The following is a 16,809-nucleotide window of genomic DNA, read 5'->3' as shown; positions in this document are numbered from 1 at the left end:
GTATGGGATTACTTTGTTAAAGATCCACACAGCACCATCAATAATGTTGATGGTTACCCTGTGTGTCACAAAAAAGGATTGGCTCAGGTGGGAAACATCTCAAACATTAAGCACCATCTCTGTGAGCACTATTCTAAGGAACCACGGGATGATGCAAGTGGAAATACAGTATACAGCAGCGCTACTCAACACGCCGCCCTAAAGCAATCTTTTGCGGCTCTCGTCATGATATTATCATCATATAAATTTATCAGCAGCCTATCAAATCTGTATGAATCTGTATGAGGTGTCCATTTTCATATATTTTCATATTTGACTTGAAGATTGTGGGGGGGTTCAGCATGAAGTATCTACGTTTCCATTGATCATGTTATAAATATTGCATTTGCTTGTTTTGATTATTGGGAGGGTTACCTCCCCCCATCCCCCCTGGGAACTATGCCCCTGAACACGAGGAAGGTGCAATTTAAAGATTTATTTTATCTCACCAAGTTTATACGCTGCTGTAAATGTTACCGATTCAGTCTTAATTAAACCGATTTGGATTTTAAAGAAGTTCTGAAAAAAATCTGTCTTTATATTTATGCAATACTATCAACTAAAAGATTTAAACAGTATGAAAACCAAGGTATATTGTGAAACATCGAAACCATTACATCCCTAGTGATGTGCACATTCCACACAACTTGACTAAGGAGCACTGCACTTAATCCAAGCATGTCACAGAGTTCTGCAATGATTTCATGCAAACAGTTAAAAGTAAAAGACTAGAAGATAAATAGATTTTTTTTATTATTATTGTTTTATTCATTTTTTGCCTGTGCAAAACTGACTGGCATGATGCATGGGTGCTCAGATGGTTGCCAGGATGTTGAGACTATGAGACTATTTGCGCTCGGGCCATAAACAGAGCTTGTACACCACCGCAGATTCACTTCTTAAGGGCTCCAAAGACAGCTAATATCAGTATTTAAAAGAGTGACAGTCTGCCATTTTGAGAAGTGAGGACTTTGAGGTCACTTTACAAGGCTGAAGCTCTCACAGGTCTAGTCAAGACTTGCAGTGCAGTAGGTCTTGGCTGTTTCCATAAAGAATCAGAGGCAGAATGCTCAGACATTAATAGCAGGTTGCCCAGCTGTGCCGTCTCTAACTAATGCTGCACAACTGTAATTAAAGCACACATCAAATGCACATAGAAATCTCAGCGGCCCCAGTATTGGGGGAGAATCACTAAGACATCCAATTCCGCCCCATTCCACAAGCCGAAAGATTCATCTAGTACCTCTGATACATTTTCAACCCTCTATATTTTCCATTTTGCAAATTTGTGAAAAAGTGTCATATTTACAGTGAGGATTTGCCCATGTGGTTCAGCAAAAATGGATGGAAAAGAGGTTATCTTGCCTTGATGGATGCTCAAAGTAGACTAAACGTTATGCAAAAAGGTATTTGAGACATTAGAGAAAAATGCAAAGTGCTTCATCCAAAACTACCAGAAAAGGGGAAAACACTGCTTCATGTCATCCGCACAAACCCATCTAGTTTTGAAAAAAGACAGGAAAAAAATTCCAGATAAAACATTAACAGCAAAGAAAGATCCAGAGCAAATATTCTTTAGTCATCTACAGTGAACACTTGCAAAATTAGACAGGTCACATTTAATCTCAAAATAAAAAATATAAACAAAGAAAATTTGAAATTATATTTTGCATAAGAAAAATAAAGCCTATTTTAGGACCATAATATTTCTTGCACTGTGACATCATTACAGTTTTGCATCTAGTAATTTTACTATTTAAAAATGTTTTGCAAATATGATTATTCTCAATGACAATATTCATTACATTGTCATTACTATAGTTCATTGCATCTCTATGACAGTTTAAATAACAGTAATAAATGTACACATTATAAAAAGCACAAATAAAGGCAGTACAACAAATACTCTCATTATATACATACACTTTACAATTTAAATAATATATAATAATTTTTGTCTCCCATTAATGAGAATGAGGTTTATACATCAAGGTAAAGATCATTGGGGGATGGTGCTTGCATGAAAATATACCAATCAGCCTCAACATTACAACCACCTGCCTAATATTATGTAGGTTCCCCTCGTGCCGCCAAAACAGCACCAACCCTATTCTTCTCACCACAAAAACATCCATTGAGCGGTAGTTCTGTGGACAGAAATGCCTTGTTGATGAGAGGTCAACAGAGAATGGTCAGACTGGTTTGAACTGACCAAGTCTACGGTCACAGCGCTGTACGATAACCGCTCTGTACAATTGTTGTTTTGCTGCATGAGGGGGACCTACACAATATTAGGCAGGCAGTTTTAATGTTGTGGCTGATCGGTGTAATGTTAACATGCAAAAAACCTAAAAGGTCCTAAAAATAGGCTTTTTTCACTTTTCAATTTTTTTTCTTTCTCTCTTTCTTTTGATTTTCGGGTGAAATTACAGCTGTGCGAGTACGCTAACACAAAAAACGAGTACCCGATTAATTGTAAATTTAAATGCACATTAAAAAACACGTTTGACATATACAGTACTGTGCAAAGGTTTTAGGCACTTGTGAAAACATTTTAATAGTGAGGATGCCTTCAAAAATAATGACATTAATAGTTTTTATTTATCACTTAATGTCATACAAAGTCCTGTAAACATAAAAAAGCTAAATCAATATTCGGCATGACCACCTTTGCCTTTAAAACAGCACCAATTCTCCTAGGTACACCTGGACACAGTTCTTCTTGGTTGTTGGCAGATAGGATGTTCCAAGCTTCTTGGAGAATTCGCCACAGTTCTTCTATCTATTTAGTCTGTCTCAGCTGCTTCTGTCTCATGTAATACCAGACTCGATGTTCAGTGTGGGGCTCTGTGGGGGTCATGCAATTGGTTGCAGGGCTCCCTGTTCTTCTATTCTATTCTATTCTATTTGCAAAAGGGATGTTTGGGAGTCTAAAATATATATTTCATTTTGACTCAATTAAGCTGAAAATATAAGTAACTATCTTAAGACAAATGTTTTTGTGAAATATTTTATGTGCCTAAGACTTTTGCACAGTACTGTAATTTATATTTTGTTTTTCAAAATAAGAACTTCCACAAACTATAAAAAAGCTAGGAAACAACAAGATTAAGGCTCATGCTGAGAGACACAATGGACTGATTTATTACAGAACTCAAGTGCTTACCTTTTATCTCAGTTTCCACATTGGATACATAATGTTTAAAATGGTGGAGGACGTCACTGTTTCTATAGTGAACCGGGGCAAATTGACCCTTAACCTGTTGACACGCACCCCTTGAGCACAAACCATGAAAATGACATCCCTGAACTTAAACGGTTGTATTTACTGGACCCTTTGGAGTATGGACGCAGTTGTAGTATATTTTGAAAGAAGACACTTTGGGCTTTATTTTCCAAGTTTCAGAATTAATATATGTTGTTACTTTATAAAGTTAGAGAAGCTGAAGTTTATAGTAATGGAAATATTTTGATAATCTTTTTATTATAAAAAAAACAATAATAAAAGTACCAAGACAACCCAGAAATACAATGTTCTCAAAGCTACAAGCCTAAAAAGGTTTTGTTTCAAATTTGAATATGATCTAACAAAAAATGAGTTTCCTGCAAGCTTTTTTCTCTTTAAAATCGCTGGAAGCATACAGAGTAAAATTAAGGCTCTGCCTTTCATGACGACACAAAATCTGACTGCACTGCTTCGTTATTATGAATAAAACTACGCCCTATTTTTAAAAATAGACTTTGGAGCAGGCTCATTTTCTTTGAGAATTTATATATTATATTATATATAAGATAATATACAGTTTTACAACATGAATGCTGCTCAGATTGCATAGATTGTTGAAGAACGATGATGAAAGGTAATTCTTTCAGGTAAGATCTCATGTAAACAATGGAGAATATATCAATATTTCTCAGATTTATCACTTTTATGGACAAAAAGAGCTATTGGATGTTTTTCAATGAAAGCTTGTCATGGACAGTTGACCCAACTGGATTCATCTGGCGATCGCGTTTTCATAAAAATATCATATACAAATTTCATAAAAGTCCCATTTTGATATTGCATGTTTTCATTTGTACTCCTGGCACAAATAACTAAATTGCTGTTTCTGGCGCATTGCTATCGTGAAACAGAGATCGGATATCAATGTTTAACCCTTAGACCTTTGAAAAGATGTATAATTTGTTAACATTAATTACATTTATAGACGGTAAATTATATATTAAATGTAAGCAGAGTGACGTTACTACCGCGTATGGGCGATTGCATTTCAACAGATTAAGTACTTATTACGTACTTAAGGGAAGTAATAGGTGCATCATTTATAAACGCATCAAAGTATTTTTTTCAGATTCAAATCACCTCCATCTAAGATGGCATGAAGTTTCAGGCTAAAAAGTTAAAAGGATATTTCACCCAAAAATGAAAATTCTTCTGCAGAACACAAATTATGATTTTTAGAAGAATATTTCAGCTCTGTAGGTCCATACAATGCAATGGATTGTGATCAGCATTTTAAAGCTCCAAATAGCTCAGACAATCCCGGTAAAAGTAATCCATCCACTACAGTGTTTTAATCCATGTCTTCATAAAATATATGACAGGTGGGGGTGAGAAACAGATCAATATTTAAATCCTTTTCTGCCCAGTAGGGGGTGATATGCATGAAGAATGTGAATATCGCATTCTTCATGCATACACAAGATAAATCTTGTGTATGTCCACTTTAACTTTCACATTCTTTTTCTTGTGTATACATAAGTGGAAATTGACTGTGCGGGGAGGAGAATTTATAATAAAAAAAGGACTTAAATATTGAACTATTTCTAACCCACACCTATCATATCACTTCCGAACATATGGATTTTACCACTGGAGTCTTATGGATTACTTTCATGCAGATTTATGTGATTCTTTTGAGCTTCAAAATGTTGGCACCCATTTACTTGCATTGTATGGACCAAAAGAGCTGAGAAATTGTTCTAAAAATCTTTACTTGAGTTCAGCAGATGAAACAAAGTCAAACACATCTGGGATGCCATAAGGGTGAGCAAATGATGAGAGAACTTTCATTTTTGTGTGAACTATTCCTTTAAGTTGATGCAAATTAGTGTTAAAAGTTGAAAGGTCAAACTGACCCATAAGAACATTCAGGGGTTAAACTTCACAGTAATTTAGTGAAAATCAGTTTGGAATACATGCCTTGATTATTTTGACTCAAACTAGCTCCCATGGCTGTTTCTCAAAAATTATGATGCAAATAAATAAATGGAGATTAAAACAATAATATAAAAAAAAAACAACGGTTACATCACCCAGCCTTAGGTGAAATTTGACTAAGACATGTTTTTGACGTGTTTTGTGAGATTCACCAAGATATAAATATGCAATCTTTCAATAAAGCATCTCTCAGCTATTCAGTCCTTTCAATGACAGTGTTCACAAAAAGAAGAAAGGAAGAAGCTTATCAAAGTTTAATATGATGAACTTCAACTATTGCAAAGCCGATGACTCATTGCATTATGAACACATAATCTGGGTTGCAGGAAATATAAGACACTAATAATAATGCAAAAAGTACCCTGCTCTCTTTTGGTCATATGATTCCCACCTGTAATTATTTTTCAACAATATAAACCCTGGAAAAAACTAAAGTTATGTTTCTAATTTAGATACACCCACATCTGCAGTTACATGTATTAGTTATGCACAGTCTAAATCCAGACCCCCAAACTTCCACATACACAATTCCACATATCTTACCTCATAGGACCAGACACACTGTACACCGGCAAAACGGCGCACACAGCGGCCCACTTCCACATCCTCATGGGTGGTGTACATCTCCTGCAGGCACTGACGGATGTGGGGCACCATCCTGCGCAGTACCTCCCGGCTCATGATCACACCTGGGCCACCCATGCAAAAGTTTTCTCCAGGTTCCAAGGCCAATTTGCCCAGTTCATCGCGGGCACCCATACCCGTCTGGCCAAGGAAGATGGCCTCACTGCTGTTTAGACTCCTAAGAAAGCTTTCCAGCTTTTCACTTTTGATGTACACATCATCGTCAGCTCGCATAAACCACTCAAACTGGTCCAGGTAGTGGTCGTGCATGTACTTGAGCATCATGAAGGACTTCTTTTGTGGAGGGTAAGTGTCATCCACATTTTGCAGAGCCACAATGGGGATGGGGATTGACATGTCGGAACCCTCGCTGGAGAAAAACTCCACTCTGCCAGGAATGGTCTTGGCCCAGGTCCTACACAACACAAAAAAGGTGGAGTTCACAACTGGAGATGGACCAATATATCAGCCAGATACATCATTATTGACTGATTAACAAATTTTCATTTAAAAATCTACTGACAACATTTCATACATTTTGTGTACAGCATTTTGTGTACAGCTCATGTGTCATACTTAAATTTGTTTTATGTAAATATCTGCATTATAACTGCCATCAGCATATATAGACAAAGACCACTAAAAACATACCTTTCATGAGCCATGGAAGATTTTGAAATAGAAATAATGGCAGTCACTAATTATCAAGAGATGGAAAAGACTAAAGAGACAGGTGTTGGACTAAACAGACATGGCACTACCAAGTGTGTGGATTTCACTCCAAGGGAACATATAATATGTATTGCCTGAATGCACTGAAAGTTGATTTGGTAGTTTTTAATAGTTGAAGTGTGTGCCAAATGCATAAACGTGGTGTAATATAAATGTAAAAGGAACAACTTAGGCATGATTTTGATTATTTTAAAACAAAGTCACAATCTGCTTCACCACAAATTATCAGAAACATAAAAGATAAATTATAGGACTCAACATGACAAAAAAATGAATAATGCTTTATCTTGCAATGACCCTCTTTCTGAGGGCATTTGCCACAACTGAGAAATGCGTTTAACCAAATTAAACCTTGGCTGCAGAGCTTCGGAGATGAACTTGATTTAATGCAATTTTCCCCTCCAGACAACTAAACATATGTCCCTGTAATAGCCTACACTTAGGGTAGTGTCCAACATGTCAGCATGTGAAAAGGTTGTAGATAATATCTGTTCTTCTTGTCCGAATCAAATTCAACTACATTTTAGTTTCCCCTGCAACTAAAGAGAAATGCTAAGATATCCATGTTTACCTTCTGCACACTTTTGCCTTTATGCTAATATACAGGGCTCTATTTTCATGGCTACGTGCAACGACTGTGCACTATATCTTATCCAATTTCACAAGAGCACTAATTCTAAGTGCAATTTTCATGCCAGCGCAAAGCGGCCGTGGGTGGGAGTGTTTGTGCTTCTGTGGGTGTCTGCATGCAAACTGTGGGTGTGTAGTATGTAAATGAAAGCCAGGGTGCAAAGCAAAGCCAGTGTGTCTGAGCCAGTGATTTGGAATAGATTAAGTATTTTAAATGGGTCGCATCAACACAACACAAAAACACACGTTTTTTACCATTTTCTGAAGGTTGGATTCGTTTTAGACTAGTCGACTCCAAACTTTGTTTAAACATCAGTAAAATTAGTCATTGCACACAACCCTAGATAGAGATGGGTATGAATCGCCCCCATACCAAATTAGGAGCCTCTAGGACAAACTCTAAAACTCACCACCATATCAAAAATTCACTTTTCTTTTGTGTGAATCTTTTGAACCATTTGTTCTAGAAACCAAATTATTTTGCATCTGATTACTCTCCTCCTGATGATTCCAATGGAATCCCTTACATTAAAACTCCACCCCATTACAGTGGTTGCCATCTTGGATTTTGACATTTACAGTTTAAACTTTTCACATCCTTCAAACTTGATCAGATTTGCCCCCAAAAAAATATATATATATTCTCAAAATAATCTGCAAACTGAGCTGCACTGAACTAACCAGATCTTAATTTGGGCTACCGTTCAGAAATTATTCCAACTCGAATTTAACGAGGTCTACATTAAGCAGGAAGTGAGACTATATCTCAGCAAAGTTTTGTCCTATCAAAATGAATTTTGGTATGCTTCATCAGGACCATGATCTAAGGAATATTCAAAGTTTGGTGAAAGCACCACCTATGCATCCAAAACTTTTAAACAGTTTGTCTTATTTTATGAGTTTGTCAAAATTATGAGTTTAGTGTCTTTGGATTACTTGGTTAATGAGGATTTCAACAATAAAACAATTTTCAACTTCGGTCATATAACCTCTTTGCCATTTTGAATTTTATGAAAAAGAAATATATATTTTAAATACTTTGTTTGAATGAAAATTAGATAGGGTCTTCGTCAGTCCTGAGGATACCAGAGCAGTTTGGAGACGGTGCCAAATATTGTTGAAAATGCTTAGTCAATTTAACAGTCCAATTTCACCCAATCAAAGGCCTTCTCTGCATCAAGTGAGATAGCAGCAATAGGGGTCTGATCTTTCGCTACCAACCACATCATATTTATAAAGCGTCCTGACCTCCCAGCACAGTTAGTAAACAAAACTATAACAGTTCTCATCAGTTAATAATGCTTTAAAGGATAATTGTAGTAAAGTTTATCCGCATAAACTTTGCTACAAGCTTGCCTTTAAGTGACCAAACCTTGCATACAAACATTTTAATATATTATTACTTCTTTGTTCTAACTCTTCTGAAAGTGGCAAATGGCAGAAATTTCTAAATGTATTTATTTTATTTAAAACCTGCTGACTCCTGCTTGGTATTTCTCTTTAGCACCAGTACGCAGTGCTGGGCAAATTACTTTTGAATCATTATCTGTTACTAATTAAAAAATTACATGACTAAAAATGCAATCAGAAACAAAATCGTGTAGATTACATTTTTGGGGTAATATAAAATGATTACTTTTCGATTACTTTCTACTTAATTGTATTTTAAAAGCAAAATTAAGAACATTAATGACCAAAACATCTGATGCAATTAGGGTCAATTGCTAGGTCAAAGCTTTCATCTAAAAACACTGAAACACTTTTAACCCTTACTGCTTTACCTCTAGTCCATCACCTATTCCAAAATTGAAAAACAAGATATTTTCTTTTGAACAGCAATAATATTCTAAAAGAGCAGAATATTTTAAAACAGCAGAGTTCCACCGTGTCACACAAGGAACAATTGTGTCAAGTTTCATGCAGTGGACTCCACTGCATCAGCAGCAACAGTGCGATGGACTGTTTCATATTGCTTCACATTTTGCAGTTGAACTATTATGTACCCTGCGGGCAGGACTCTTAGAGATGGCATACATTAGATCCTCTGAAACAATTAAGTTCAATGTGTGAGCTGCACACCATTGGTGTCCTTTCATTCTTAAAAATGAAATAATCTAAATAGATCCAGTGGTTAAATGCCGAGGTAGACCGCTCCATCTTCACTTGGCTGGCTAGTAGTAAGTATATGTTCTGAGTGAAATACACACAATCCTGCCTCTTCACTCTCTCTTCCAAAAACACTCGAAGATTTAACGTCTGCTGATTTAGAATGAAAAATTTAAAAGATTGAAAAAGAGAATGATTAGGACAATCAATAAATTATTAACAATTTACTGCCATTGCCTTGTTAATATGTAATCTATAAAAAGTAACTAATCCGATAAAGTGTAATGTAATCCAATTACAAGTACTTTAATTTTGTAACCTAATTACATAACACAGATTACATGTAATCCATTACTACCCAGCACTGCCAGCACAGTCTGCTGTTGTCAGTTTGCTGTATCTGCAAGTCATAGAGATCAAAAGGCGAACAGCTCGAGCCCAGCTCTGGGCAGCTTATAAACTAAAAAGAAGTTGCAATGAAAATCATATCTGGACTGTTCTTTCTTTGTGTTTGATATCAGCCATATGGGCTTTCTGCCATTTTGCTTTTTTTATATAGGCAAGTAATGTATCTTTTGAATGTTTTGTTAGATTTGCTAGATAAAGAGAATTGGTATGCCTATTCAACATCATGGCCTAAGGGTACCTGAGCCGTTTTGAGACAGCACCACATTGTGGTCAAAATTTCAATTTAAACAAAACAATATTAACAATATTTTCTCAGCAGTAGTTAAGTGCTCTCAAGCTAGAATGCCTCTTTGATGTCAGTCAGATATGTTGATTGTATGGTGCAGTGGTTAGAGCTCTGGGATTCAGTTCAAAAGACTGGATGAACCGATCACAGTCTCAGCTAGTTTAAACGTTGTGCCATAGCTTTTTGCATTGTGCTTGGTGAATGGGTCTAGTGATTGGACCCGATGATTGCTGCTTGGAGCTATATTTTCAATTGGGCCGGTGGAAGATGTTGCAGAGAGTAAAATGTTTGGATTTGGTATCATTTTGACCACTTCGTTACTTTGATTATATTTTTGTTTTGTTTAAAGTGTAATTTGAATTAAGAAATATTTCAATAAATGGAAAAACATTTTTCAAAATCAAACTCGACCAATCAAATAAAGTGTGTGGATTTACATTACCAACTTCTTAAGAATGTGCTGTCTTTGTTTACATCACTGGTGCTTGACAGGGAATGGACTACATAATAGGACAAAGTTGAACTTGAGAAGAACCTCAAAATTAAATGGTACTTGACCCAGCCCATTAGCACTTTGCATCTGCAATTTGGTCAAACCTACTTGCGCCTAGACTTAGAGCATTTTTGTACGAAAATACCAAAACTTCATGGCCAAGCCCACAGACTATGGGAAAAAGACTAAAAGCATAGAGCTCTGCTTAGCGCAGGCACTCTTAAGATAGGGCAAATAGTGTAACCCTGACATTGACTTCACGCAGAAGGAAATTTGCATTCGGACAGTTTTGTTCAGGCAAGCAAATAAACGAATGCAATTAAATAAATGGGATTTAGGCATTGCAAGCCATGTAAGTAATATGGCTGTGCAATAATTTGTAATACTTCTTCTTAAAGCATTCTTAAAATTGGATGTGGACTATGTCTTTCAAATTCTCTATTCAGTGTGAGGATGCTATTGTGAATGTGCACACTGGCAATTAAAGTTCGAACTTGCATGAGAAGGGAAATATTCGCAGTGTTGCAACTATAGGCTACTTCTTTACAATTGTACTCGGTGTACCCTACGAAATACCCCAAAAAGGAAATACTGCAGATAAAACATGTAAAATGATTGACAAATAAAACCCTGTACAATTTCTATCCTTTAAAAAAAATTACCATGGTCACCATAATCTTCGACAAAATACCATATAAGTATTGTTGCAACTACAATAAAACTATGGTAACACTGTCCTCAATCAATACAGTGAGCAATTCTGAAAGGTTTAACACTGTTAAAAGAATACTTCAAATGAATTGATCATGACTTCACGGAAGTAAACCTATGTAGAAACTATACTTTGACGGAAACAATGGTTGTCATGGTGATTTGCCTTACGTGGACGCCTTTAATTACCTATAAGCGGCCACTGCGCGGTTATTCAGGTACTTCTGTGCGGTCATGACACCCACAAACAGGAAACTGCTGGAATGAGGCACCGTGGGCTTCTCCGTACTGTGCATCAGCAGCCCTCCATACTCCTTCCTCGTCGTCATAATCCCTCCACCACCGCAGCCACCGTTCGCCCGCCGCTTCTGACCCGCTTTTTTCAGCTCGGTGGCCCGTGGCAGAATCAGCCTGGATGCCAGGGTGAACCCGACCACCAGACCTAGCAGCACACTGAACCATGATCTCCGACTCCTGCCTGCCATATTCACACCTCTAGACCCAGAATAAATGGGTCAAGTATTTTTATTTATGTCTTCTTTTTTTAAACGCCACCTGCTGCAGCAATCCCGGTCACAATACTGGCTTTAGGTCCAAGCATGGTCACTGATCACTGTTTACTGCCGCTGTATACGTTGCAGCACTTCAGTTCCCATATATCACCACCCACTGCGATCTAATCACCATCTATCCGCTCCACATTGGCCATGATCGGAATCGTGAAGTTATCTCCGTCCCTTTCAAGCATGAATCGATGATCAGTCACGGGAAATGAAAGGTGTGATGTGTAACGGAGCGCAGCAACATCCTCAGTCTCGCCAACTATCTCGCCATTGTGAGTGAATACAAGTTGGTCTGCTTGAAACGCTAGTGCGGCGATGCAGCTAAACCGTTAGCGTTTTTTGATCCACTGGACGCGCCGTAGCTAATTTTTGATTGGCTGAGGAGCGTGACAGCGCACAGTTAGATGATGACGTATAACGCATGGAGGAAAATGTGAGGCGTTTTTTTTATTCGAGATGAAACGCTTTTTAAATTTTAAAACTATATATATTAAATCATGTCAAGACAGATATTTTTAATTTAGCTGAATGGTTTAATTGCCTAAAGCAGAAGGGTAACCCAGATCACGTTACCATTGTTTCTCAATTGTTTTGCATTGTAATATGGAATATTTGTTTTAAGAGAACTTAAATTGTTTTAAAGTATTCCAAGAACAATAATGAAGAAAAAAAAAAAAACTATTCCGGAAAATGTCAGAATGCAAGCCATATTGCACCTCCTCCAGGAAATCATTTAGAATTTTCATTAAAAACAACTTTTTGATTGTAAAATTAATCATGTGATATATAATCCTAACTTTTTCATCTAAAACAAAGGACACAATATCCTTCACTATGAATTAAACAATTTTACGGACAAATCATGTTCTAAGCTCGCCACCTCGTGGACGAAGTGTAACCTCGAGAAGCTCCGGTTTGAAATTCAGTCTCTCTCTCTTTTTTTGAACTATCAATTACAAAATCACACAATCACTCTCATGTATTCTTAATAATGGGAAATTAAAGACATCAGTCAAATGCACTTTAGAACAGTTTAATTTTTTTTAAGATTTAACATTTAATTTATTATAAGGACAATGCATATTAACATGACAAGTCAAAATATGCCAGAGTTAGCCAAAAGGCTAGATTTCATCTGCAGTCCTAGGCCAGATGTACAATAGGCAACCTAAAAATACAATGTAAATACAACAATTTAATCAAAACATAACAAAAATCAACAAACCCTACAATTTCCAAAACCACAGAAAAAAAAAAGGAAAAAAATCAATGTTGACATATTTGCATGCTAAAAAGCCAAGTTTTAAAAGAAGAACGAAATCCATTATAACTATTTAATTCTCTAACTGACGTTGGGATGTCATTCCATTCTTTTGAGGTTTCAATAGAGAAGGCAGACTGACTAAAAGCAGTTTTCCTGAAATTAATAACACAGTCCCTTCTAAGTGTACGTCTAGTGAGACGACTGTTATCTTAAACTCAGAAACTCACTAAGAGGTGGTGGGGCCAGGCCATTAAAAATGTTATAAGCTAAACAGCCATTTGAAAACTTAACAAAGTTTTCCCAACTCAACAATTTATATTTTGATAAAATCTTACAATGATGAAAATGACATGGTTTCTTATCAAAAAAATTTAGCGTTTGTTTATATACTGTATAGTCTGTATTGGTAGCAAGGCGGAGTAGTTGGCCTGAGACCAAGTAGTTAGACAATAATTCATATTTTTGTGTGGTCACACTGAATCATATCAAACCTACTCTGCAGTACATTTTCATGACCCCATTTGATGAATTCTGTGATGTTTTGTGGTATTAGTTGTTTGGTCTCAACTAAAACCTTACATTCTTTATATATTACAGAAATCATATATAAAAAAATTATTACAATTAACTTCCAAGTTGACACCCTTATGTAAACCAGCTCTCAGTCCCTCAGCCCACATGGCTCAATTTAGCTCTATTTCCATCCTGTTTATTTTCTTTTTAACAGTGTCAATTATCAAGTCGTCGTTTCCTGAGCTTAACCAGAGTATATTAGAATATCTTGTTAAATCTGTTTAAAAGGTACTGCATAATAAGAACGACCCAGTGCACAATTAATTGTGCTTTGTATACATCATTGTAAACCTAAATAGATTTAGATTTTTTTTTTATTATTATTTGTACTGAATAAACAAAGACAAACATTAAGCAAGAATGCTTTTAATTCTGAGAAACCCATTGCAAGAACTATAAAATTAATTTGTGACATGACATGTTCATCAAATTCTTTATAAAACTATAAACTTTATAAACAATTGCATTGTTGGATTTGTCATTCAACAGCTATTACTACTTTTGTATAATAACAGAATACAAAAACTTCATATTATTTAAATGTAGTGCTTTGCTTTTTTTTTTTTACCCTCTATGAACAGGAACACACTTCATAACTGAGTCATCAACCAGCCCCAGGGGTATTAATACCTTTGATAAGGCGGCATCATTAGAAGCTGTCAATCATACATGGACAATAGTTTAAGCATAATGTGCATAAAGTGCAGAAAAATAAATGAGAAAAAAATATTTGAAAAATATAACTTGTAATCATGATTGTAATCAATCTTTACACTGAATTTTGTAGAGTAGCTCACCCAAAAATAAAAATTCTGTCATTATTTACTCACCCTCATGCAGTTAAATATCTGTATGCTGTTGATATTTCTTTTCTGTGGAGCATGAAAGGAGAAATTCTCCAGAATTTGTGCATAGCTATTTTCCAAACAATAACAATATTTCATAAAAACCATGGCTGTCAAGTTCCAAAAAGGACCTCAAAAAACAAAATGCTTTTATGGTGTTGTTTGTCCTCTTTGGATTTTCAAATCGCCATGCAATTTATCTGTATGAGGAAAAGAACACTTAGACATTCTGATAAATATCTGATAAACATCTCCGGTGTTTCATGAACAAAGAAAATAATACAAGGTCTAAATTACTTGAAGGCGAGTAAATGATGACAGTTTTAATTTTACGGTGAATGATTCCTTATAAGTGCAGTTATATCAACAAGAGAACCTTAGCTGGAGTTATCAAAGCTAACTTTCTGATCATGTTTTCATGTGTTTAAAATCACAATTGTGCATAGAGACTGCAATATGTATAGTGAAAAGGGAGTTATATTTTGGTTTGTCCTCAGCCAAAAACTATTGGATCACTTATGAAGACATTGATTAAAACCACAAGTCATATGGATTGCTTTTATGATGCCTTTGTGATAATTGGACCTTCAGTGTTTTGGCCACGATTTACTTGCACTCTGAGGACCAACAGATTTGAAATATTCATTTGTGTTCTGCTGAAGAAAAAAAGTCATACATATCTGGGATGTGTAAATGATGAGAGAATCAAATTTTTTGGGTGAACTATTCCTTTAAAACATACTGGTATTCAGAATAAGATCCATCACACTTAGTATGCAATGTAGTCAAGCCAGTGAAAAACCAGCTTGCCAACAGAAAATAAAAACCTACATGAAGACCCTTAATAATCATATTTGTTACTGTTCTATAATGAATACTGACAGCTTTATCAAGTTAATGTGTACGTGTTCCTATGGGGAGGAAAGGGGGTGTGTGACGGTCAGAGGTCACTCTGACCCTCCATTAACCTCATCCACCAGCAAATGGCCCTCTCCTGCCTGGTCTCCAAGAGCATGTTCCTCCTCCATCTCCAGACAGAGGATTGTATCCTGAAAAACAGGCAGTAAAGCATGTATACACCAAAACAAATAAGTACAAGGCTGTGTGAGAGTGAATCCCAATCAAAGGTTAAAAGAGGTTCCTCTGGGTATGGCTTTCATTTTGGGGTATGGAGTCATAAAACCGAAATTAACAACTGGGACAATAACCTTCACCATGTGGACAGGAAAAAAAAAATAGAATATTTGTACAATTACAAGAGGGTTCCAGCAGCTTCGAAGCCTATTGTAATTGTACTGATTTTCATTTTCTTATTCTTTTTTTTTTTCTGTATTAAAAGTGCCTGGGCGTCAGAGACCGTAAGTCATGGAGACACTAAACTTGGCATGATCCCAAATCCTCCTCACTACTCAGGCGCACAAACGCCCACCCATCTGACCTTCGGTGGGGCTATAATAAACATTTTTAAGTTTTGCTCATCTCTCTGCAACCGTAAGGGCTAGAATCGAAATAATTTTTTCCCTCAGATTCATTGAGTCAAGCCCTACAAAGTGTATATAAAAAAGTATATCCGATTTAATTTCCATCTATAATTTTTCAGCCATTAAATTTTTTTTTTTAAAACAATTAGTCCGATCGGCATGCAATTTGGTATACATCATCTACCGACCCTCCTGACAAAAAGTTATCAAAAGAATTTCAATACATCAAATCATTCCGAAGATATTAATGATACCATTCCTTCAGTTTAACACAATTTCAATAATTGATCAATATCTACTCACGGCCGGCCTCCAATCAGGCTAATCAGCCGAGGGAAGGGATAAAGCAGTGCCGGATGTGGCAGTTCGAGAGAGAGCCACACACAGCTGCCGTGTGTGTTAATTATGTCTATAATTAAACATTATTAGCCGGTTCCCGCCTCCTCCTTGCCCATATTACCCTTGGTACATTGGTTCCGAAACCCGGAAAGGAGGAGGGATGCGCTGTTGTGGAGTCCTCACCACCGCAGCCACGGCCATCTGCCTGGGGACAAAGGAGTCGCTGGCGGCTTCCTGGATGCGGAGGAATGGCCACCATCTGCGAGGGGAGGAGAGGCTAACTAAGGAGCGGTGGAGGGGCGTTCCAGCCACCAGGGGTCAGAAGACTCGTCCGCCAGAGGGTGGAGGAGTGGTTGAGGACCAGGTCACGGCGTGTCTGGGAACCGGCGAGCACATTTTTCTCTCTCTCACTTTCACTCCGCCTCACTCTTTCCCTCTCCCCTTTTCCCTCCCCTTGTCTACCTCCCAGGTATTGAAAGGCTGGTAAAGCC

General features: G+C 36.7%; 2 protein-coding genes across 2 annotated transcripts in view; both read right to left on the bottom strand.

Annotated features, from left to right (window-relative positions):
* chsy1 (chondroitin sulfate synthase 1) overlaps positions 1 to 12,125 on the bottom strand; it is a 212,337-nt gene extending 200,212 nt beyond the window's left edge. The window contains exons 1-2 of the mRNA XM_052133601.1: positions 11,443 to 12,125; positions 5,807 to 6,302 (exon numbers count right to left, since the gene is read on the bottom strand). Coding sequence (XP_051989561.1) covers positions 5,807 to 6,302; positions 11,443 to 11,738 — 792 coding nt within the window. The 5' untranslated portion in view covers positions 11,739 to 12,125. The remainder of the gene's footprint in view (positions 1 to 5,806; positions 6,303 to 11,442) is intronic.
* A 710-nt stretch (positions 12,126 to 12,835) lies between these two features.
* The window catches only part of selenos (selenoprotein S), a 55,691-nt gene continuing 51,717 nt past the window's right edge, over positions 12,836 to 16,809 (bottom strand). Inside the window, exon 6 of the mRNA XM_052133760.1 lies at positions 12,836 to 15,547. Coding sequence (XP_051989720.1) covers positions 15,468 to 15,547 — 80 coding nt within the window. The 3' untranslated portion in view covers positions 12,836 to 15,467. The remainder of the gene's footprint in view (positions 15,548 to 16,809) is intronic.

Source organism: Xyrauchen texanus, chromosome 1, assembly GCF_025860055.1.
Source record: "Xyrauchen texanus isolate HMW12.3.18 chromosome 1, RBS_HiC_50CHRs, whole genome shotgun sequence".
Lineage (NCBI taxonomy): Eukaryota > Metazoa > Chordata > Actinopteri > Cypriniformes > Catostomidae > Xyrauchen > Xyrauchen texanus.
Note: the sequence above shows the minus strand (reverse complement) of the source record. Positions and strands in the feature narration are given on the sequence as shown.